This window comes from Nipponia nippon, unplaced genomic scaffold (genome assembly GCF_047370975.1).
Source record: "Nipponia nippon isolate SJK-2023a ecotype South Korea unplaced genomic scaffold, ASM4737097v1 scaffold_6, whole genome shotgun sequence".
Lineage (NCBI taxonomy): Eukaryota > Metazoa > Chordata > Aves > Pelecaniformes > Threskiornithidae > Nipponia > Nipponia nippon.
Window position 1 is genome coordinate 36,213,684 of NW_028262380.1, and position 25,246 is coordinate 36,238,929.

The 25,246-nt window shown below is 41.7% G+C and overlaps 2 protein-coding genes across 2 annotated transcripts in view; one reads left to right on the forward strand and one right to left on the reverse strand.

Annotated features, from left to right (window-relative positions):
• The window catches only part of CFAP97 (cilia and flagella associated protein 97), a 36,301-nt gene extending 21,903 nt beyond the window's left edge, over positions 1–14,398 (forward strand). The window contains exons 4-6 of the mRNA XM_009474826.2: positions 2,439–2,701; positions 11,635–11,785; positions 12,505–14,398. Coding sequence (XP_009473101.2) covers positions 2,439–2,701; positions 11,635–11,785; positions 12,505–12,632 — 542 coding nt within the window. The 3' untranslated portion in view covers positions 12,633–14,398. The remainder of the gene's footprint in view (positions 1–2,438; positions 2,702–11,634; positions 11,786–12,504) is intronic.
• Positions 14,399–20,777: 6,379 nt separating this feature from the next.
• On the reverse strand, positions 20,778–23,758 carry SLC25A4 (solute carrier family 25 member 4). The gene is made up of 4 exons (XM_087737542.1): positions 23,477–23,758; positions 22,675–23,161; positions 21,994–22,134; positions 20,778–21,634 (listed from the first exon to the last, which is right to left on the reverse strand). Exons 1-4 carry the CDS (start codon positions 23,756–23,758, stop codon positions 21,477–21,479), a joined length of 1,068 nt encoding a protein of 355 aa, XP_087593668.1. The 3' UTR covers positions 20,778–21,476.
• Between the last annotated feature and the right edge of the window lie 1,488 nt (positions 23,759–25,246).

The following is a 25,246-nucleotide window of genomic DNA, read 5'->3' on the forward strand; positions in this document are numbered from 1 at the left end:
AGCTTTGTAATAATACGATTATCAATTATATAACATGATACATAATAAATATCTTTTTCAGATGGTTGCTCAAAGTACTTTCTTCCACCTGTGTTCTGCAGTGCTTGTTTTGCATGTTTCCCATAAGGACATATTTACTTATTTTTTTACTGAGAAGTACACTGCAGCTTGATGTTATTGTGTGAATTGTGTGGCTCTAGTTATTTTCTGTGCGTTTCTTTTTGTCCCTTGTAGGTGTATCCAGATGAGTCTCATCCCAGGTTTGTCTTCTCAAATGGTGGTGATGGCTGTACTAGTTTTCACTTGAGAATAACTTACTAAATTGTAAAGATGCTTTTCAAGGCATTTATACTTTATTAACCTGTTGGTTGGCACTCTTGATCCACACTAGTTTGCGTTGTATCTTGGTTTTGAGGTGATTTGCATCTTCTCTTGACTAATTAAAACAGTATTTGCTAATGCGGACAACCTCACAGTCAGAGCTGCCTAGGGGCAGTTCTTTCCTATATTGGCTACCATACTGATGGTGCAAGTTTACTAATTTCCAGAGGGATTTTGAGAAATTTAGAAAGAGTATCCAGAATTCAAAATCCAAACAGTTCATGAATTTCAAAGACAGTAGCAATATTTGCTTGCATCAATTCTGGAATAAACTCAGTTGAGGTACTGCGAGAAAGATTTCATTTCATTTTGTTTTGAAGTAAGAACATGCTCATCATTCTTTGAGGTTTTTAAGCTATTAAAGGCTGCCTCAGACATCCCTCACCAAAAAATTGCTGATGTGGAAGTGTTTGCTAAGAAAATATTACTGTATGCCTGTTTTGGTTGTTTGTTGTTTTTTTTTTTTTTTTTCCTTTCTGCTTTTCTCAAAGCTTCTGCTTTGGATGCTTGTTTTGCTTGTGTGGGGCTTTTTGGGGTAAGAGTGAGGGGTATCTTCTGGAGGCACTGGGATATTGGAGGAATGTGGGGAATGGCTTGAGTAAGGTGTCCTCATCTGTGTCTCCGCTCCAAAAATCTCTTCGATCTGACCTGGTACCGCCATTCCTGTACCATAGATAATGCAATGGTTTGATGGGGTAATACCATGACAGCAAAGCTCCTAAAAGGGTTGCCAGAAGATCTACTGCAGAGCTTTAGAAAGCAAAGGCTTAGAAATAGGTCAGTAGCAAAGCTCTAGTGGAACTGTAATAAACATAGCTGGCTCTGGCTGCGAATGAAGTTTTCCAGTTATTATCTTATCTTGCGATTGTGCAAGTCTGCCTTGCTGTGTATTTTTAAGTATGCATTCTTTGTGCTTTTGTCTTGAAACCTCATACCCAAGTTTAATTTGTTGGATTTTTTACTGTTTTAAATTGCTAGGCCCCAGTAATTTTTCTTCTGTTATATATGCTCATTCATTTCTCTCCATCCATTAGATTTAATTTTCATCTTTCCCTTTGCAATTCCTGCACCAACATGATGTGGGATTGTTTCAGGAGCAAAGGATCGACAATATCACTTCAGGAAATGCATTTTGTGTCTCTGAGTCATGCTTCCCCAGTGTCAGTTTTCTGTCATTTCCGTTCTGCCTCTTAGCTGAGACAGATATTTTAGATATCTTAGGAGCAAAGTTTAAATCTCTTTCCATGTGCAAGCATCTAAATACTAATTTATGATTTAATTCTTGGTTCTGTAAGTTATTTTTAGTCCTGGCTTCCCGAAGCTGTATTTTCTATTGCTTGAGAAACTTCTCTGATGCTTGTATTGGTGCCACAAACGATACCACTGTGATGATTATGTTCAATGTTGCTTTTGTGCTGTGTAATGGTAGCTCCATTAGCATATATATAATTGCCTATGCTGATTGCTGGTACCATAGTAACTACAGTAAAAATATTTGAGGACGGAAGCCTGAGCATATTGTGTCAATGTCGAAGTTGGGCAAGCATACTGGTAAAGGTAGATATCAGGGGTGATCAGAGTCAAAGGGGGGATCAGGAATACTGACCATGCAGAATAACTGACTGCACATAAGGCTGATTCATATTCTGATTTCTAAATAACAGATATATTCTACACAAATGCTTACAGAGTGTCTGTGTGCATTTTGCTGATTCTCTTGTATTGCTCAGTTGTTCACTGCATCTGTTCAATTCTTCTGGTTACCAGTCATAAATGGGGAGGAGGGGGATTCCTAGTGAGAAGGGAGCAGATGGGTTTTAACTAAGGCCAAAATTAGACCTGATTTTTGTGGTGAAACTTGTGTAAAATCAATGTACTGAAGACAACTGAGCATCCCTGAAAAATGCTAAAATGCATAAATCCGTAATTCAGGTGGGGGGTGGTGAGATGTACCTTGGTTTTTCAGGTCTGTAAATAAATCCTAATAATAGAATGCAATATTTGTATTTGGTTTGGTTTTTTTTAATCTGAGTATTTTACTTTTTACCATTTTAAAGCTTTCCTACAGTTGGAGAAAAAAGAACAAAAACTAACCATCGATCAGCCATCTAAAGGAGCAAGGAAAAATTATTCTTTCACAAATGAAGAAGTAAGACAGATTGATCGGGAAAACCAAAGATTGCTAAAAGAACTGTCCAGACAGTCTGCAAAACCAAGAAGAAGTACCACATTGAAGAAGACAGCTGTACCGCCTCCTAAATTGTACCACAGTGCCCTCAACAGGCAAAAGGAGCAGCAAAGAATTGAAAGAGAAAACCTGGTAAGCTTTGAGAACTGATTTGGATCAGTAAATTGAGAAGGACTGTTTGTTGTCAGATAAACTACTGCTAAATACTTAAAAAACTGATAAGGCAGCACTTGGAGCTTTACTGTGGTAAGTCTGCAATGAATTTCCTTTACTATGCTGTTTGTATAATTGTTCATATGGTTTTCTGGGGGAAAAATGATGCTTTTTTCAGATGAAAATAGATTTTACTTTATATGAGTTTGCTCTACTTTAGTATCATTCAATTGAAGAGGAAAAACCATTCTTAACACGCTCATAACTTTGGATAGCAGTCTAACTCTATTCATCCTGCTTCATGCATCATGATTGCTAGTCTCTCAAGAGCAGGGTTGCAAAAAATAAAGCAATCAATATGATAGCATCAAACCCATTATATTTGAAATACAGAGGATACAATGTGAATGTCAATTTTGTTTCTTGACTCATTTTATATCTATCCGTCTCTTTCAATATTTGTAGCGCTCTGCTTATCACAGCATTTGAATGTAATGGCAATTGCAATAACTTACTTTAGTGGAAAACAGAAATCTAGACTCATTTCTAAGGATATTGTCAGAGTTGTCAAATAACAAAAATAATACTGATTTGAATAATATTTTTAGTGGTTGAATTGTAATACATATAATGATATTTTCCTATCTCCTAGTTGTTCATTAGTGTGTTTGAAAAGGAGATGAAATATAGTTAAAATATTTGGAAAATTTGTAGTGGAAGTAATTTATTCACTTTTTTCATCTGTGTAAGTGTAGGATGCAATTTCCTTTTATATAGACAGAGATATAGATTCAACACGGAGAAAGTCTAATTGACCTATTGTCGTGCTTTAACCACAGCCAGCAGCTAAGCACCACACAGCCGCTTGCTCACTCCCCCTGCAGCGGGATGGGGGGAAGAGAATTAGAAGGGTAAAAGTGAGAAAACTCCTGGGTTGAGATAAGAACAGTTTAATAATCGAAATATTATTATTATTATTATTATTATTATTATTATTATTATTATTATTATTATTATTATTATTATTATTATTATTATTATTATAAATTGTAATGAAGAGGAAAATAACAGAGAGAAATAAACCCCAAGAAAGACAAGTGATGCAAATGAAAACAGTTGCTCAGCACCACCTGACCGATGCCCAGCCAGTGCCTGAGCAGCAGCCCCCTTGCCAGCCTCCCCCCTAGTTTTATTATTGAGCATGACATCATATGGCATGCAATATCCCTTTGGTCAGTTGGGGTCAGCTGTCCCAGCTGTGTCTCCTCCCAACTTCTTGTGCACCCCCAGCCTACTCACTGATGGGGTGGGGTGAGGAGCAGAAAAGGCCTTGACTCTGTGTAAGCACTGCTCAGCAATAACGAAAACATCCCTGTGTTATCAACACTGTTTCCAGCACAAATCCAAAACGTAGCCCCATACTAACTACTATGAAGAAAATTAACTCTGTCCCAGCCCAAACCAGCACACCTATTCAGGAAAATCTGTTAGGTTTTAGTTGTTCCAGTTTTCAGACATCTAGATTGTTAAAACTTTTCAAAGTAGGAAACTTTCTTCCCAGCTTCACTAGACTGCAGTTGACCAAAAGAACATTATACTTCACATACTGAAAGAACTTGGCATAAATACTTGTTATAGATGTGTGGTACTTCTCATTGTCTGGGGAAGAAATGTTTTTAGGCTTCAGTGGTTTTAGGTTGGTAGGAGGGCTTTCTTCATGTGTTGTGGCATTGGGTTTTTTTGTTGTTTTTTTTGTTTATTTAAAACGTTGAAAGCAGGACTTGCTCTTCTACGTGAACCTTGATAATACGAGTGTGTTCTTAGGCGGTGGGGAGGAAGCGCTGTGTCACGGTCACGACCTAATAGTAATATGCTGTACTACACAACGATAGAAGATTACTGTAATATTAATGTATATGATGTTTTACAACACACTTCTGTTTACTCAAAGCCACAAACCTTTTCTCTTTTGATATATTGCAATATTTTGTCCAAGAATGTCTTGCCTTTGCAACTTTTGGATCAAGAATTCAGTAAACCTAAACACAGATAGTCATTTCACACGTTGCTGTTTTAGTACATGTTAGAGATTAATGGTGGTTGCTTGTAGTCTGAGAAATAATATCCTTCATTTACTTATTCATTTATGCTTTAGTTGTTGTCATCAGCAATGTGAGTGGACACGTTTGACACAGAATCATTCCTTGGAATTTATGTTAGGACATCATGCTGTTTTAGACTATAAAAACATTTTGGTTTATTCTTTTCCCCAAACTCATGATGATATATTCTGGTCTTCTTTTCAGAAGAGTGATTCATCAGTACAGCTCTTATGTTTTGTTTAACATTGTTATCATTTTTGAGCAATTCTGTTTGCTTTTTTATTCTGTTTGAAGTATATGTGCACCTAGAGCATCACAGTTGTAACATTGATATTTCTAGTACTACCTTTTGGGATTACAAGTATGACACACTTTTCTCAGAGACTGTAAATGGAAGAACTGCCCTACTCTGCCCATTGCAGGCTCTTTGCTTTATATAGCTAAAAGTATGTGCTTTATGAACTTGTTGGTTTTTTCTGGTCAGCAGCTTTCTTCACCTTGGTATTTCATGGAACTTCCTTATCAATCTTTCTTCTGTTACTTGACAGGATTTTTTTTTTTTCTTATACAAGGTCTGAGGTACTGCATTCAGGATATGCTGCTTGATACACCTTTGTGAAATGCTTGTTGGAGAAAGATGCGGGGTTTTGTAAATAATTCAAGAATAGAAATGTACAACAGTAGTCTGCAGGGGGTCAAAGAGTTTTGATGCAGAGATTCCTTCCCCCCCCCCCCCCCCCCCCCCCGTTGGATTACAGCTTTTATAATTTCTTGTCCCGAGGTTAACACCTTGTCTAGGGAAAACTTTCATTTGTTCCTCTAGAACATTCTTGGAGTAATGCCTATATTTACTGTTATCAGAAAGACAGTTTGATTTCTGGTGCAGGCATTTGGCATCAGAGGTGATGCAGGGGAAGTAATTAAAATATTAGGAAATTAGAGAGGAATCTAAACAGTTTGGTGCTCTCTAGCTTTGTGAAAGGGTGCAAGGAGGTACAGGGAATATATGTTGTTCCCACAGACTCTGCTAGAAAGACCTGTGATGGAATAAAAAGGTGCATTGCTCTTGTAACAGTAGTTACAAGGTAGTGATTAGCAATTTATGGAAAAAGCACAATTAGCAAAATAGATTGCTGTTAGAATTAATGTCAGGATTTTGTACTTGCTGCTTTTGACTGTGTGCTTTCGTAAGTGGAACCTGCTTTTAATTGCTGATCTGAGCTAGCAAGACCAGAATGCGTCTCTTGCCGATAGAGGATGCTGCTGATCCAGAAAACATTCTACTCTTGTGTTTGAAGATACTCTCAACCCCATCTCGTCTCCAGTGGAAAGGGACATAAGTGTGACTGATGTGTTATGTTTTCCCATGTCTGCATATATCTGTCTCTGTCTGTATTGACATATTAATAATTATTTCTGCCAGTATAAATAAGATACTCAACTTCATAGACTGGACACTACACACCATTTAAACTTTTAATGGTTTATTGTGTGATGCAAAAATCTATACTGGTATGTGCAGGTAAGTATTTGGGGACCTTGAAATACAGATTTGCAGCCACCACACCATTCTTCAGTCACTTCACCTAAACTTAGAAGTAATCCATATCTCTTTGTTGGTTTTTGTTTTGGTTTGTTTGGGGTTTTTTTTCCCCATCATTTTTATTAATTCTGACTAGGATTTAGGCGTTAGATGACCTTAGTGAGCTAAGCTGCTGTGTTCAGCCAAGTTCCTAGGGAAAAAGTGTTCACACTGCAAGTTCACCGGGAGATCTCAGCAGTTCTAGGACAACAATTCTCAAACCTTAGATCAAGGGGGATGAGGGTGTTCTCCTTTTCTGTGGATATTTGGTCTTCCCACGCATCCCTGTGCATTCTTCCTACCGCATGCCGTTATGACTCACTGCATATAACCCTCCATGTTGTTCATTCCCCAACCTCATGCTCCCCCCAAATGTACCCTAAGCCCCAACAGATCCAACTCTGATCCCGGTTCCAGACAAATAAAAAAGCACTTATTGTGTTTCTCTGCAAGGGCTGTCTTTCTCTTTTCACCTACTTGGTTCCCTGAGTCATCTGTACTGCAGATGTCATTGATGCCTCTCCCCACCACTTGCTCTAATCATTGTGGCCTCTACCAGCAGAAGGATCCTTCAGCCAGACTGTTTCCCTTCTCTTGCAGTCTGGGCTGCCTTTGTCTTGCTGGAAAACCTGAACCTCCTTTAGAAATGCAAGTACTGTACTGCTATAAATGACTGTATATTCATTTGTCTCTGCTTGATTTAATGGTGCTGATGGGCTGTGGTAATTGGGTGGGGAAAAAAGGGCAAGGGAGGGATAGTGCCCCTGGCCATCCCCCTAACTGGCTGCCACCCCATAGAAAGAATATACCTTAATCTTGAGTCACAGCTTTCAATCCTGTGCTGCACTGCACCTGCCCTGCCATCCGTGTCATACCGCAACCAGGGAGATAACTTCTAGGCATGGAAGGAAACAGGAGTGGGAGGGCACTGGTCCATCAGGCTTGTGCCTGGGCACCTTGTACTTTCTTCCCTCGGTATATTCCACACTGCTTTTTCTCTGCCTTCCCGTTGTCCCATCCTCAAGGACCACCCCCAAGTCTGAAAGCGTCAGGCCTCCGATGTTGCATACTTACATGGTTGTAGAAAGAATACCAAGGTTGTTCGGCCTTCCTGGTGTCAGTCTGGAGGAGAAAGCTGTAGGGAATGCAGTTGTGAAAGAGAATGTAGTCTTCTGGGTCTCCTTAGGAGCTCAGAAATATTTGTGTTGGGTTGGTGGCTTCTTAGAAACTTAAGAACACATGGTTTTATAAGGTATTTTCACTTACTGGGTTCAAAGCCATTTTATGCCAAGACTAAAGACAAAATGTTGGTAGTTCATGAGGTTACAAAGTGCAACGGAAAAAGAAAAAGGTGCTTCTATGGCTCTCTCATCAGGGGAAGCTATCAGGATGCGGGATTGAATGCAGATGTGCCTGGCTAAAATATACTGCAGTATGGTGCAAATATAGTGCAATTCTGTGATCATAGTGTTTAGGCTATAGGTTCTTTGTGGTCAGATTTTTTGTGGTCTGCTGATTCCTGACCCAGACTTGAGATCCCTGAACACACCTGTGGTAATTATAATAAACACTGACTAATCGTAAGGTTCAAGGCAAGTTTTGGTTATTTTGCACACTGCTCAGATTTGTGGGATTTTTTGGGTTTTTTTTGTACTCTTAGCCTACTTTCTTTGTGGTGATGCCAGCCGCATGTAAACTTGATAGCTGTTCAGTTAAAAAGACTTTTCTATAGGTTGAAGAACTTTAAGATTTTTTTGACATTTTGAGTTTGTCAGGTTAGAGCTAATTAATGCAACTGGCAATTGAAGAAAATTACAAATACTTGTATTGACAAGAACAGAAACATGTCCTTGAATGCACTGTTATCTACTTCCCCCTCCCCCACCTGGACTCTGCAAAGGGACAGTGTGGTCACTAACATCAGTGACATTAGAGGAGGCATAATATAAATAAATTTGAACAGCTGTCAAGGCACACTAGTCAGCTGGTTAGGATTCAAAGGAGGTGAAACTGAAGCCTTCATGCATTTAAAAAGCAAAGTAAACCAAGAAAAAGTAATGTTTTTTACCTTCTCTCTGAACTCAATTTAGGAGTGCTGCATTTTCAGTGTTCGTTCTTTTTCAGCATAGCTGCAGAAAAGTGTGTACTGATCTTTTTTTTTTTTTTTTTTCTTGTTCCTTTTTCTGAAAGAGAGCATTAGAATTAGCTTTAGTGCTCTCCTGATATGCCCAAAGTTGAATTAGCAGCATTTATCTTGGCCTATTGTATAGCAGCAATCTTTTGATACAGTGTCAGGTTCCTTTATTCTCCAAGTGCTGGCAATCTGACATTTCCTTCTGTCATTGACAATATGTATTTTAGTGTCTTTATAGATACTAATCTATGTCCAGATGCCTAGATCTATAAAAGATTATCCTATTCCTAGAAGGTAATCATGCAGGAACATCTTCTGTGATTTTTTTTTTTCCTTTTTTTAATATTATTATTCTGCTTTTATTGTAAACTTGGTATTATAATAAAATAAAAGAAGATAGGAGAAATAGAAGCCTTGGGAGGCTTTTCCCAAGCTGGGAGGTCATCAATGATATGATATTATATATGTATTGAGCTTGAATCAAGAGCTCTGAGGAGCTACAATTCAATTTAGAGCAACTAATGACATTCCTGCCGTTAGTGTCTGTTACTTTTTTTTTTTTTATTCCTTAAATCTGATCAGGAACGTATATTTGGTTCTGAACACCTGGGTTATGTTATGTGATCTAATTCTTTGGTCATTAAGATCAATGACAATTTCTATTCACTCTAATGGTGTAGGATTAAGGCTCCAGAGATTTAGCACTTCAAAAGAACAAGGCAAGTGGCAGTGTTCTTCAGTCCATTTCTCAAAAGGAGAACATAATGAAAAAATTAGTGGATTTATACGTATAATTGAAAAAAAAAAATTGTTCAAAGTACTTGTACCGTTGTACAAGATAGTTCCTTGGTTAAGCACTGCAAGATTGTAGGGTTGGTAATAAAAACATACGAATCGGATTAGTTACGGGTTACAGATTTAGTAGGTCAGGACTGCCATTTTGATGTGTTGATGAGTTCATTTCTGTGTGCAGCAGGCCGTTCTCCAAACTGCAAAATTCACAACCGCAAATAGCGTGTAAGTTACCATGCCCTTGGTACAATTCACAGCAGAGGGCAAGGGAACCACAGGAGCCGTTCTCTCATTCTCCAGAAGAGCTTTTCTTAGAACACTTCTGCACCACAGAATCTATATCTGCTTTTCCGTAGCTCAGGGCTATATCAAGTCCAGCGTTAACCTGTTCAAAAAGTAGTGTTTTAGTACTGAGAGAGGTCTGGGGTTTTTTTGCTTTAGTAATGGGGACTTGATGCCTGTCAAAACACAGGCATAAAACCAAAAGCAGAGAATTGTATTTAAACTAGAATAAAGTGGACATAGGTAAATACTTTATGTTCAGAATCAAGCTTGAAATTCTGCAGTGTTAAGGTATGCAAATTCTATGAGGCTACTACAGTTGGAGCACAGACTTGAAACATGCTCGACTCCCATAGGGAAGTCACTTCTACAATTTACCCGATCCATTTGTGATTGAACTGAACGTGTTGAGAGCTTCCATTTTAATATTGAAGGTAAATAAGTGATCTCTGCAAGTCTACATGTATGTAATTGTGTTAGGAGATGCAGACGAAGTTGTGAGTAAAATGTTGGATGTAACAAGTCTACCACTTCACGTTCTGCAACTGGCTTTAGTGAAGAGCTATTTCTAGCTGAAGTCCTTCCTTTGACTTTTGCTTACTTAGGTATTTCCACTTGACGATGAACTGACTGGCACTTGATGCAAGCACTTGTGACATATTATGTCTGAGCCAAAACCACTTGTCCTTTCTCCCGTGTGCACTCTTATGCAGGTTTCCAGTGCCCATGCATGAACTACCAAGGCTGTGTAGATTCCTGTTACAACTAGACAATGACAACTGACATCCTGTGAATACTATACTATTTCCTAAGTCACTTTCTGTAAATTTTTGTATTCTTCTTTAAAAAAAAAAAATGAATAAATTAAAAATCAGTACCTGATTGGGAGTCGGGGGAAAATGATCGTTTCATTCAAAGTGCAGTTTAATGGCTATACAGACACATTCCTGACTTCTACCATGTAAGTATGCATCTAGAAAATACATGCTTATTAACAGAGGTATTTTTAGTATTTTGGAGACTTCTGTAATTGCAGCTTGCATTGTCTCTCATTGATGGGATGCATGTCATAACCCTGACCAGCAATGGTTTTGTCATTGCCAAATGTTTGTAGGCCATAAAATGAATTGAAATTAGTTAGCAGAGGGAATGTATAGATCTATGCAAGGCAAGCACTGGAGGTGAAATGTATTAAAAATGTGAAGTTGTTAATTGGAACTTGTATGTAGCTGGGTACTTCCAAATTTGTCCTGCTATCAGGTTCTTTTTTTTTGGATTATGGAAATTTCTTAATCCTGTTTCAAATAGAAGTAGTTATGCAGAATGGGAAACTGTCTGTATCTTACAAATACTATGTAAGTAGCTGTTCTAATTTAATACTTGCTGCATGATTGTCAGGGTTAATTTCAACAAGAGGAAATGATGTCTATAACAATAATTTCAACTAGAATTTCTTAAAATTACGTTATTATTAAAACAAGTAGTGTCTGGTAGATGTTTATGCTTTCCTTTTGACATTACTTTCACAGAATTGAGGTCGGTAATTCTCTCTGGGGATCCTGTAGGGCAATATAAAATGGTCTAAGTATGTTTGCAAAGCAAAGATTAAAAAAACCCAACTTCTCATCCTTCCAGAAATTTAGAAGAGAGAAGTAACCAAAGGTAGGATTAGAACAGCGCAGCCCATCTTCCCACCACCTTTACTATCGCCAAATAGATGTGTTGTTTCAAGTTATCATAAAGTACAGCGAACTATGGGGTACTGAAGATGTACTCAACATAGAATTGATGATATGTAAGGGATACTTACTGTTTGTGTCATCTTTTAACACTGAGAAAAGAACTGAATGTGAGCAGACTAGCCTATGCTGGTCACCAGTGGAGGAGTTCATGCTGTGCAATGCTAAAAATTTAGGGTTGGTTTTTTTCAGTTCAAATAAAAATCAATTTGCGAGTGTTTGTTTTGTAGTTTCTTGTTCGTCCTTTCTCTTTCTTGATGATATTTTTCTTCAATATTAAGGCTTTCCTGAAAAGACTGGAAGCAGTGAAACCAACAGCTGGTATGAGGCGTTCTGAACAATTGATGGACTATCAGCGCCAGATGAGTTATCTAAATTCTTCACCATCTGTAAGAAGAGGAAAATCTGCTTTCAGCCAGCTTAGTCCTTCCAGTAAGTACTTTGAAGTTGCAGATTCTTGCATTTCTTTGCATGTGTTTATCTTTTTATAATTCAGAATTGTGAAGCACTTACTGCTAAGAACAGCAAATAAGTTCCTTTCTCTGTCTTCCCTAGGTCGATCATTTGTCACACAGAAATCATTAAAGTGATTTTTTATAATCATACCAAAAGTATGATGACCATATGAATTGTTTACTTAACATCCTAAATTTATAATAAATTATCTTATTAATCATCTTTTCCAAGAAGGTAAAAAAAAAAAACCCACTGTTGTAAAGAAATATTTCTCATTTTGCTAGTACCCTTTATTGAAAGGAGAAGAGAAGGGGAAAAAAAACCAACACAAAAACCCCAAAGAAGTTTCAAATTCTCATTCAGAAAATGTAGGTCTACTGATAGTAGCCTTGTTTCTCTTAGAAACTGTGTGTGTAATACTTGGAAATAGATCATGTGTCCCCATAGATCCATACATGTCAGGTTAAAGAACCACAGCACTATGGCATAGGCTTGATTTCTTTCTCCTGACCATTTACAAACAACTCATAACATTTTGGGTTTGTATTCAACTTATTGTGATTTGGTTTTTTTCTGGAAACTATGGTAATGAGTCTTGCAGTGCTAATATAGCATGAAGTTTTCTGTTGTACCGAGCATAAGCATTCTCACTCCTTTTTTTTTTTTTTTTTTTGTTTGTGTGTGTGTGTTAACAGGAGGCACTTCAAGAGCATCCGCTGTACCAAGTACAATGAGCCAGAGGAACGAAAAACCTGTGTCTGATTCAGCCAGTGGGGCATTACAGAGACCTAAACCCACTAATGTTCGTGCTGCGTGGTTATAAGTGCGTTCTTTGCCTTGCATTCTGAGATGATCCTCTTCTATTTTTAGTGCTTTTGTAAATTCTATGTGCAAAAATATTTTCTGTATTGTTCAGTGACTAAAATGCATTGCATATGATATAATTGCTTATAAAGGGGTTTTCAGTGAACACTTTCAATTCAGTCAGTGTTTTCCATGGCAGGAAGAACTTCTGAAAGAGAAGGAGGTATTTAAACGGACAAGTTAAATAGAAATTGCTAATTATTATTTTATTCTCAAACCATAAGTGGAATTTGTATCCATAACATGGAAGGACAGAATTGTTGCACTATAGGTACAAGATATAAAGAAAATTTTAAAATAATAATATTTGTAAATATTGCATTAAACTCATAAGCGTATGCTTAATTCCTAGATTGTCCTTGCTTTTCATCCTGGCTTTAGGTAAGCCTTCTGAACTTTGTGGGTCATGTTCTTACGACTGGAAGAACCTTCTTTTTACAGCAGCATGAAGGAGTGGAAAGCAGATTGTGTATTCCTGCATGGTTAGCTAGAATACTGAGGCTGCAGAAGATGATGTCCTGCCACACTTGCACTCCAGGTGTTGAACGTTTGTTTTGTACTCAAGGCTATGTCTCTTCCAGATTTGAAAGAATTTTGGAAGTTGTATTGGGACCTTTGTGTAGGAAAGAAGCATCTGATGCTATTTGAACAAGACTGAAGACTGAAGTGAACAACAGTTTCAGATTCACTCTAAACAAGAGTAAGTTTTAGTTACTTCTCAAGCTAGAGAATACTAAGCAAGGGAAATATTTCATGGCCCTGCTTTTGCAGGTCCTTGCCCTTCTCAGTGGGGAGATATAAACTTGAGCTGCAGGAAACTTGATTTTGAGTGTGACTACTAAGCAGGATTTTTTTTTTTTTTTTCAAAAAGGACAGTAGAAAACAAAATCTTGTTACGCTTCTTAACCTGTTTTTTTAATGTCATGTTCATACCAAATATTTGTAGTAGTGTCAGATAAGCTTCAGTAGCTACATCCATTTACAAGGGGAGCAAAATGTAATGGAATTGGTAATTGCAAATAGTAGGTGGTATGCTTTATTTCCATACATAATAGGACTGTAGTCTTATAAAGAGTGTAAATTGTGATGCCACTATCCATGGATATTGCAGGAACCCTGCTTGCTTCCCCAGCTTCTTCCCAGGAGAGATACAGGAAACCTCTCTGTATTACGCATAAAGGAAAAAAAAAGCTGTATTCAGTAATGCTGGGTCTTAGCCCTGTGAAAAGGAAAGTTTCTTACTCTTTGCTTGTGCTTGCATGAGGGCTTACGCTTTCAGGTATTCTGCACTGTAACAAACCTTTTACGTGGTCCTGTGTGGTAGTTTGGCAGAGCTTCTGCACCTGGTGACCTGCGGATCAAATTTAGCTGTTTGACAATATTTGAACTTTGAACTTTAAGCAGCATTGTGGCAAACAGATTTTTATTGCAATTATTATTCATTGATAGGGACAGTAAGGAATTTTGCATAGTGCTGCTGTATTTATTTGTACTATTGTGCTAATTAAAATTATTCACCTATTTAAAGAGTTTTGTCCTTGAATGTGAATATCAGGGTCACATTTTAAATACTTTTGAATGTTCATATGATAACTTTTTTTCTGTGAAGGAATTCACGAAATGGATTACTTTTAATTACTTCATCTTATTTAACTTTGGTATGAAAGACTGTCAATTTTGTATGTCATTTTTGTAAATCATAAGAAATAAAATATTTAACATGAATTGTTTGTCATTTGCAGTGGCTTCTTTCAGAATTTTATAATTGGTATTACAGTGCAAAGGAGGTCATGGGAGAAGTGTTTTGTACTACATGTAGTGGAGGAAAATGCAGAGAATCAGTTTATTCAGTGATATACTTTACCTGTTAGTGACTTTGGTGTGGGTTTTTTTAATAAGCCATATTGACAGCTCTTCATTAAGTTAGATAGTCTTACCAAAATTTTATAGCAGAAAATCCTGTTTCTAATAGACTTGTTTTTTGTCTTTTTTGTAAGCTGCCACTTTATGTTCTACTTCCTTCCCCCCCACCCTCCGAAGATATCTTTGAAAGAAAAGTGCAAGCTGCTTGGCTTCCTCCTTAAAGTGAACCGCCACACTGGTTTGACACATGGTTTCAGGTAGGAGCCAGTCTCCCTGCGGAAGTGACAGGATTGCCAGTTTGGGTGACAGCACTGGTGTACTGATCTCACTGCTATGAGAAATGGACTGTGATGCCTCTGTCATGTTTTTGCTCTGAAAGTGTTCCTGCCTCATTGTGGGCTCTGTTTCTTCCAGGATAAGGTTCTGCTCTCTACAACTACCTGAAAGGAGGCTGTAGCGAGGTGGGGGTCTGTCTCTTTTCCCAGGTAACAAGTAATGGGACGAGAGGAAATGGCCTCAAGTTGTGCCAGGAGAGGTTTAGGTTGGATATTAGGAAAAATTTCTTCACTGAAAGGGCAGTCAGGCACTGGAACAGGCTGCCGAGGGAAGTGGTGGAGTCCCCATCCCTGGAGGTATTTAAAAGACGGGTAGATGTGGTGCTTAGGGACATGGTTCAGTGGTGGACTTGGCAGTGCTAGGTTAACGGTTGGACTTGATGATCTTAAAGGTCTTTTCCAACCTAAACAAGTCTATGATTGTAATACTGAAGGTCTTAAAGAAGGCTCTAGTTCAGATCATTGACTATATGAGAAGAACAGGGTGTGATGACGCATCCCTGTCTGGATAGGTGACATATGAAGGGCTTTTTCCCAAGCAGACCACTGAATGCTTTAGAACTCAGTTTTAATCCCAGTGAACCTAAGAGACTCAAGCTAATTTGGAAGACTCACAAAAGGCCATTTGTCATATGGAGTGTATAGGCTTTCCCCTGTGCCAGAGCCTGTCTTCTATTGATTGCTTGCAGTCTTTACTGAAGATCTTGAGGCGTCTCTGCTGTCATCTTGCCGCTCAGATGAGGGTTTGTCTGATTGTCCTCAATCAAATGGTTGGCTGGATTTATGTGTCTTCCATGATGTATGTAGTCTTTACATTGGACTGTATTTTCCTGATTGTCATCTAATGAGTTTCAGGATAAACCCCTGTAAAAAGCCTGAGACACTTCCTTCTAACAGGTCACCAATAACATTTCTATCCCAGTGCTTTTCCTTCTTCTCTGTGGTCAGCAGACAAAGATAACTTCCTGCCTTCCCAACTTGGGCAGCTCATTGAGTTGTCTGACAGATGAGAGCTTGTGGTTTTCCCTGGAGCACAGTCTGCACATCAGTGTGATGGAGATGAGGGCAGTGCCTTACATCAAGCCGCCTAGCTGTGCAGTCAGTCATGACTGTCACGTGCAGGTGATGATGAATACACAGTGATATATCAAGAAGCCAAATGGTGAGGGAGAAAAAAAGGCTCCTTCGGTACCAAAGTGGTGTATCTTATGAACCCAGTACACTGAGTACATCTTTGTGGTGTTTATCTGCTCGAAGCCTTGAGCAAAATGGTGGAGGAACCATGTAATTGTCACCTTATGAATGAGGAAATACAGAAATACAGAGCTGCGTGTGGAGCCATCTTCCAGGACTGAAATTATGTTGAGGGCATCCTGTTTGAGATATTGGCAGGGATTGCTAATGCTGGTGATACAGATCTGGTTTGTCTTCAGGAGGTGTGGTTCTAATACCTTGGTCAAGAAAGCTGCGATCTGTCTCCTGGTAACTCTCCTCCTCGCCAAGATGAGACAGGATTTGGCAATGTTGATCCTTGTAGCTGGCACCGCTCGTTCCAGGACCACCTGTGTTATTCACTACAGAGTCCTAAAAATGCTGTTCTCTGTGATTTTTGTTCGGGGCTCTGATTGTGTACAAAAATCATAGTTCTCTCCACTGTACTATGTGAACAGAGCTTGGAACAAAAATGTCGGGTCTCGGTTCTCTCCGCACAGTGGCTCTTAGGACTAGAACATGCTATTGAGAGATTTTTCTGGTTTAAAGTGAGAGGGACTTCACAAGGGGAGCACGGGTGGCTGAGATTTGCCACCTGGGGCATGATGCTTCTTTCCCTGACATCCTAGGTTGGCTAGTGGGACTCCCATCTCCAGCTGAGATGATCATCCAATAACCGTCACTGTGACATCCATGCAGATGGAGTGTTCTTCTGGTTTTTGAACAACTTAGCAAGGTGTGGTTTTTTTTTTCTGCTATGCTTCTCACCATGTCTTAAACTCTTCTCTGTGGCTTTTAAAGAATTGATGGCTGCTTCTTCCATGACGAGTGTAGGGCAGAGAGTGGATGTTATCACCTTCAGAAAGGTAGGGAAGGTTCAGTCTGCTGTCATTGATTCTCCCAACTCTCTGTAGTGGGCTGTGCTCTTTACAGACAGGTTTCTCTTTCAGACCCACCTGAAGTTCCTAACTTCACCTCATCCAAAAGATCAGTGTACCTCAGTCCCCTCCCCGGGAAGTGTCCTTTCAGAGCTGGGCAGTACAGTATATGCTGCATGGTAGGCGGGCTTTGTCTTTCTCTGTCAGTAGGATATGTTACCAGGCTATTCAGGGCAGGTTTCCCTGTGTTCAAGTGTGAGATATAAGGGAATAATGGTTTTGACGCAGGCTTTTGCCTGTGACTAACTATTGTAAAGGTGCAAAAGGATTGGGGCAGCGGTATCAACTGTCTGTGACTACCGAGGTTCATTTGACTCGAGTTTGAAGAACAACCGGAGACTATCTGCAAAGTCTTCCGTTTCCCAGCTTTGCAGAGCTGATGGCTGGATTTTAGGTTACGCTTTCAGCAGGTGTTACACTGAGTGCCACGGACGCAGTGCAGAGCTGCTTTCAGGTGAATGGTTATTTTATCGACAGTTTTGAACTCTCAGCCCAAGTATCTTCATGGAGAGTACTGCCTGGAGTCTGCCACAGGGTGGGCATGTGCACAAGCGTTCCAGCAGAAATAAGGAGCCATTTACCTATAAGTCTTTTCATTTTTTTTTTTCCTCCTGCATTGATACTCCTCACTCTCCTTTTTAATAGTCTTTATTCCTCCTTTGGTTTTTGCCTTTTTCTTTTTTTTTTTTTTTTTTTTTTTCTGGAATAAAGTAAGTTCTTTCATTTATGCTTATCTGAAGTTTCTTTTGCTTCCTCTTAATTCTGCTATTGCTCACTCACACGTGCACTTTCCCCCAAGGTCTGGTACCTCTGCGTATTATAATCTGTCGTTGTCTCTGGTATCTTTGAGGCCAACTTAAAACTTCTCTGAAATGCCATATGCAACCTCGTCAGCGAGGTAAATGTGAAATGAATAGCTGCGGAGTGTTAGCAGGCTTCTCATAAGGAACCATTAGGAATGTGTGGAGGAAGGAGCAAAGGAAGAGAAAGGGCAGAAGCAGGCAGGTGGTCACACGTGGTGTTCCCCAGGGTTCGGTATCGAGGCCAGTTCTGTTTAATATCTTGATCAATGAGCTGGACGAGGGGATTGAGTGCACCCTCAGTAAGTTTGCAGATGACACCAAGCTGGGTGGGAGTGTTGATCTGCTGGAGGGTAGGAAGGCCCTACAGAGGGACCTGGACAGGCTGGATCGATGGGCCGAGGCCAACTGCATGAGGTTCAACAAGGCTCAGTGCTGGGTCCTGCACTTGGGTCACAACAACCCCCTGCAACGCTACAGGCTTGGGGAAGTGGGGCTGGAGAGCTGCCTGGCTGAAAAGGACCTGGGGGTGTTGGTTGACAGCCGCCTGAACAAGAGCCAGCAGTGTGCTCAAGTGGCCAAGAGGGCCAATGGCATCCTGGCTTGTATCAGGAATAGTGTGGCCAGCAGGACCAGGGAGGTGATTGTCCGCCTGTACTCAGCACTGGTGAGGCCGCACCTCAAGTCCTGTGTTCAGTTTTTGGGCCCCTCCCTACAAGAAGGACATTGAGGTGCTGGAGCCTGTCCAGAGGAGGGCAACGAAGCTGGTGAAGGGTCTGGAGCACAAGTCCTGTGAGGAGCGGCTGAGGGAGCTGGGGTTGTTTAGTTTGGAGAAGAGGAGGCTGAGGGGAGACCTTATTGCTCTCTACAGCTACCTGAAAGGAGGTTGTAGTGAGGTAGGGGTCTGTCTCTTCTCCCAAGTAACAAGTGATAGGACAAGAGGAAACGGCCTCAAGCTGCGCCAGGGGAAGTTTAGGTTGGATATTAGGAAAAACTTCTTCACCGAAAGGGTGGTCAAGCACTGGAACAGGCTGCCGAGGGAAGTGGTGGAGTCTCCATCCCTGGAGGTATTTAAAAGACGGGTAGACGTGGTGCTTAGGGATGTGGTTTAGTGGCAGCCTTGGCAGTGCTAGGTTAACAGTTGGACTTGATGATCTTAAAGGTCTTTTCCAACCTAAACGATTCTATGATAGGTAAAGCTTTTAACTAAGACTATTGCAATAAGCACTTTGAAAAAGAGTAGAAAGGTTTTCTTTACAAACTTACGGTTCAACAGGTTGCAACCTTGGCTATTTACTACTGGCAAGAAAACAGACCAGGTAACTAGAAAAGCAAGCATCTAAGATAGCAACCACGAAAGAAGGGAGATGAAGCGATCAGGCCAGGTTGAAAGAGACACTATCTTCATGAGACAAAAAAATAATTAAACTTAGGTAATTTAAATATAGACTATCATTTCTGGACCAATTTTTTTCCCAAATGCTTCAGTTCTTCAGGTGCATAGATGTTGCTTCCAGATACTGCTGTAAGTAGCTTGTAGCTGCCTTCAGGGAGAACGGAGCTGCTGCTCTGAATCTGTAGCAGAAGCACACAGCCCATCATACTACGGGACAGAGCTAGGACTACCTGCATCTGACAATAAATTAATTTCAAATATAGGAAAGGGCTAACTGGAAGCCAGAGCACAGAACTTGGAACTGATCAAAATGTGAATCTCTCAGCTCTCCATTTACTACTACTCACAAAACCGGTTAATCCAGAGTTCTCATCTGCATACTCAATTATGAAAAATAGAGTAAGTGTGCTCCCAGTCCACAAGAGTAACTGGATAGTTCCGTGATAGTCACATGCAATGTTAACCAAGATAGTATCCACGAACACATTCTTTTGGGGAGACTTGTTCCATTTGTACTCGAGAGTAATCTACTTTCACAGAGCAAGGGATAACGCTCTTGGCATCAGCTTGCTTTTGTGTATTGAATTGCTCCAGCTTTCCCACAAACAACACTGTGAGACCAGGTGTCAGGGAGAGGCAGCTTACAGCAGTGACAGCACCATGCCCCATCTCAGGCAATACTCAGTACTGTTCACTCATCAATTCTACTAGCCCAGGCATCACCTACTCTGCAGTTTATATTCAACGTGGAAGGCACCAGCTGTGTAAGTAACTAGCCAGCCTTTTACCTTCAAGTACAGCTAGTGCAACTCCAACATCTATGTTTCCACAGTTGCTTTTCACTCTAGGGCACTAGAAATGACAGCCATTCCAGAATTTTTATCAAAAATCCACATGAGGGCACCTTCCTTCTACATATGAAGTAGAAGATGCAGCTGAAATAAAAGGTCGAGTATTACTTGCTTAGTCTCACCCCTTTTCCTAGGTGGATACATAAACTACATCTAAACAAATGCTTGTTAACTGAACCACTGAAACGGACACGACTCACTTTCCCTCCTTTGCCTGTTCTTCAGTGAGCTCACAACCAAGCAGCATCTAAAGTTTTAAAAACTCTGTATTGAGCATGTTCTGATCTCACTGGTAATTAATAGCTCAAGTTGTTAATAATGGTGTAGTTGGAAGTATAGTTAAGATAACTCAGAAGTATTCCATTCTAGAATACTTTTTCAAGTAAAATAAGCAGCGATGACTTCGCTATCAAATACAGACACGCTTACCTCAAAGGTACGGGTAATACAAATGAATGATCAAAGCAGCTAAGACGATATGGTAGTTTACCTGTTAGACAACTGGCTGCAGTACCCTCAAGCTGAATCCACTTGGTTTTGCTATTGTAGAATTATCAATAACCATTCCACCTACCTAAAGCTCTGTTGAAAGAACTTTCAAGAGGCTTAGGCAGTAGCAGACAATCACTAATAATACGCTAATTAGCACATCACCTTAAAGGACATGTACTTGTAATCTGCTCAATGTACTGAAAACAACAGGAAAAAGTTCATTAACATATTAATTTATTTCATTATTTCAGTTTTAGTTCAATTGAACATCAGAGCAGCCAACTTTTTGCTTTGTGAAGCTACAGGGAATTTCTGAAACACTGTATTTCCATATTCTACAAAGTATGTTTGAAAAATCACATGGTTTCAACCATATGATTGTATAATTTGTCAGTGAAGAGGCTGCAGTTAGGAACTCAGCCTGGTGCTTTAGTATAGTTTATATTTTCAGACATGCTTTTCACTTGATACCATACTAAAAAAAAAAATACAGCTTTAGAAGAAAACATGATTTCAATTCATGTTATAAATGTCATCACACTGTTGGGTAGCTAGAGACATCACTTAGTACAACAGGTATTTCTGAAGATCTCATTTGATTAAGAATTCACAATACTAGATTTTAAACTAGCTATAGACCACCTAAGTTTTGTCTCTAGACAAAATATATTACCTGAAATTTGAAGTATAATATATACACAGGTTCCAATACAAATGTTGGAGGAATTTTCATACAAAATGTAACTGTGATGTAGTGGACAATTTTTAAATTAATTCATCCTCATCTCAACCAGATATGTTACTCAGAAATTTTATTCTCTTTCCCTAGGAAATATTTTGTTATCCATTACATCACAATAGCATATTTTTAAAAAAGTTGATTGAGAACAATTGAACTCCATTATGATGTTAAGTTTTAGACATATTTCTTGATTTCATCATAAAGTACTAATACAAAAGCTCCGCCCATGCCTCTCAACACATTCGACCAGGCACCTTTGAAGAACGCTTTGGATCCTTCATCTTTAGCTATCTTCTTCCAGCAATCAATTGTGCCCTTGTACATAATATCAGCTGTGGAAACAGACATAAAGGTCAGAAGGCTTGAAGTTATACAGCAAGTCTGTTTCAACTTTCATATATTTAAACAAGGAACAAGCAAGCTATAGCCAAGAATTTAAAATTAAGTAATCCGTTCATGAAAAGTAATTTTAATTCTCCACATGGAAATCAAAACAAATCAACTCTCAGCCTCTTAAGTGAACATGAGAAATAACCAGCAAGGTGTTTCCCGTAGCTTTTTTTTTTTTTAAGGATTCCAATAAGAAGGTCATTAGTTTTCCATAAGACAAAAAATACCCAGCATCTCCCATCATATCTCAATGAAGGGATACTTTCTGCTGCCAGAACACCACAGGAGCACTTATTCTTACCTCCCTTTCGGCCAGACTGCATCATCATCCTACGTCGCACAGTATCAAAAGGGTAAGAAACCAGCCCTGCTACTGCAGTGACAGTCTGGGCAATCATCCAGCTCACTACGATATGCACATTCTTTGGATCAGGCAACATACCTGCCATCAAGAACAAATGAGGCGAGTCAGTACAGAGGCAAAGGGTTGTGGGAAAGATGGCTGTGGAAGGAACAATCACCCACCGACCCCAGGAGTCACTCAATCACGCCTGCAACTTCTACCTGCATCCATATTTGACTATTAACAGGTACTATGAGTGAAACAAGTTTATAGGACTGTTGGACTTTGGGATCTAAGCCCTCTTCACGCTCCCTGACCAAAAGGTTTCTCATGCAGAACCCTCCCGGGCTTGTGTCATGAGCTGCGATGAGTAACAAGCTACCACACAAGCCCATCCGTACAAGCCTTAAGACAGAAACTGGAAAGCGTCTGAAAACGCACTGCAAACCCAAGGCTTCTGCTCAGAGCAGCAAGTTGAGGGAGGCAGGAATGCATTTCAGAAACACCTGTGCATATTCTAGCACTACCACCCCAAACTCGTGCTGAGCCAAGCCCTGCTTGTCCTTGTACTGCCAAGTGCCCTAGAGTGCCTCTACTGGATGGATCTTCCTTGCAGTCACTTCTCCATGCACTTCTTACCCTTGGCCGTGTCGTAAACCCCAAAATAGGCCGCTCTGTAGATGATGATGCCCTGGACAGACACACTGAATCCTTGATACAGGCCCCTCAAGCCATCAGACTTGAAGATCTTGATGATGCAGTCGCCCAGCCCCGTGAACTCCCTCTCGCTGGCTCCTTTGCCCACATCAGCCGCCAGCCGGGTCCTGGCAAAATCCAACGGGTAGACGAAGCAGAGGGAGGTGGCTCCGGCAGCACCCCCGGACGCCAGGTTCCCTGCGAAGTAGCGCCAGAACTGCTTGCGCCTGTCCACTCCCCCCAGGAAGATCTGCTTGTACTTGTCCTTGAAGGCGAAGTTGAGGGCCTGGGTGGGGAAGTACCGGATGACGTTGGCCAGGTTGCCTCTCCAGAAGGAGATGACGCCTTGCTCCTTGGGGATGCGGACTATGCAGTCGATGATGCCCTTGTACTGCTTCTCCGCCGTGATCTGTTTGCTGGCATGCTGGACCTGTAGGGAGGAGGAGGAGTGGGAGGGTAGAAAGAGGGACGCTGCAGGGGTGACCCCGCACAGCGGCCCGTTGAAGGGCAGGGACGGGGCCTGCCCCGCCGCCTGGCCCGGCTCCCGCTCCCCCGAGGCGGGAGGTGCTGAAGGGCCCGGGCAGCTCCCGCGTAACCGGAGCCGGCCGAGCTCCTTCCCATATTTAGTCACGCCGGCCGGTGCCCGCCGCGCCGGCACCCACCTGTGGCGCAGCCCCGCCGGGCTCCCGCCGCCACAGCCAGCGGGGCCCCCGCCGCCGCCCCCCGGCCCCCGCCGCCTCCTCACCTGCAGCAGCAACTTCACTCTCTCGATGGGGGCGACAGCCGTCTTGGAGATGGCGGCAGCGACGCCACCGGCCAAAAAGTCCTTGAGGAAGCTGAGCGCTTGGTCACCCATGCTGGCAGCCGGTCCGACACCCCCTGCCCGGAGAGAGCCAACGAGCCGCGCACCTCCCCACCCGGCCGCCCCCGCGCACCGCCGGCCAAATGGCCCCGCGCCCCGCGCCGCCCCTCTTATACCCCGCCGCCTCTCGCGATAGGAGGAGGTGTCCCCCCGGGGCACGGACATTGGCTGGGACCCCCCCGAGCCCGCCCCCGCCGGGGGGCGCGGGCCGCGCCGCCATGTTCCCTTGTGGAGGGAGCGCGAGGGCCACGGGGCTCGGGACGTTTAAAGGGCAAATTAAAGTTATCTGGTCGCTGCCGGGGAACGCTATGTCAGAGCATGTGCCTGCTGTATTAATAGCTCCGGGAGGCACAGGAGGGGACTGAGGAAGCTGGCAGCAGTACCTCGGGCGACGTTAACTGTTTCGTGCAGGCCGGAGGCTGGTGCTGGGGGCTGAAAGCTCGCCCAGAGAGGTCTGGGTGCGGCGACCGGTCAGCTTGTTGACTGACGTCAACTCGAAGAAGCAAGAGTGCTTTAGGCCTTGACTTTGCGTGCGCGGATTCGTACCGTGAAGGGCGAGGGGGACGTGGATGCTGGGCAGGCGCCCTGGTGCGGATGTCGTGCCCTACAACGAAGGTCACCGGGGATGCACGGTCAGCTTGGGAGGTGCTGCAGGGGTGCAGTGAGCATCGGTAACCAGAAATGGGCTAGCCCTCTCTGAGTCAAGGACAGAGAGAGCTGCTTTGTGTTTGATACACTGTGTGAACTTGAAGGCGTTGAGGTCTTTAAATACCCTGGCATGCTCCAGGACCTGGCTTTCCCGAAGAGGAGACAACGTGCCTTCCTGCATTGTACCCTCATTTCAACCCTGCAAGGTCAGACCCTCACCAGAGCCTCAGCCAGTCCCCTCTGAAGGAGGGAGGGAGGGAGGGAGGGAGAGGAAGGGACTCTGGGAAGCACATGCCCAGGCACGCTGAAGTTGCTTGACTTGCACCAGATGTGAAAGAAGAGTAAAGGCTGTAGTGAAAGCCTGCCTTCATTCAGTGTCTGGTTCTTAGGGAAACGTTTGAGTCTCAAATGAAGATTACATGGCTCCCTCACTGGTTTTCCTGTTTCTCATCTGTTCTTTCTGGCTGACCCCCGTAAGAAAGCGAGAGCTTTCACTGTTCACTGTTGGGTGACTTTGTTGTGTGGAATAGTTACATGAAAGCCAATGCACCAAGTTGTAGTTGCATACCTAGGAGTTAGCCTTAAAAAGGCATTAAGATGTGCCCCTAGGACAGCGTTCTACTGAGGAATGCATAGGGTAATGGGATCTGCTTTGATTTGGTAATAGGGTATCAATAATGGAAATAGGATTCATCTTACTGTATGTGCTAAAAGATTGGCCGTTCCATGAAGAGACATTCTTTTCAGGACAGCAAATCTCTTCTCACTGACGTGTTTGTTAGCACGAGTCAATGAGACTGTAAATTTGATCCCCTGTCTCTCTTGCCCTCTGCCGCTCTTAGGTCTGTTGAGGTAGAGGTCTCGTCTCGTGAACCTCAGCTCTGGGAAGCGGACGACAGCTTTAACTTCCAGGAGCACCCATTGCACCTTGGCCATCCTGAGCAGATGGAGCCTTTCCCCAGCTTTGAAGAGAGGGGATGAGAGCCCCCATGAAGAGACCTTTTC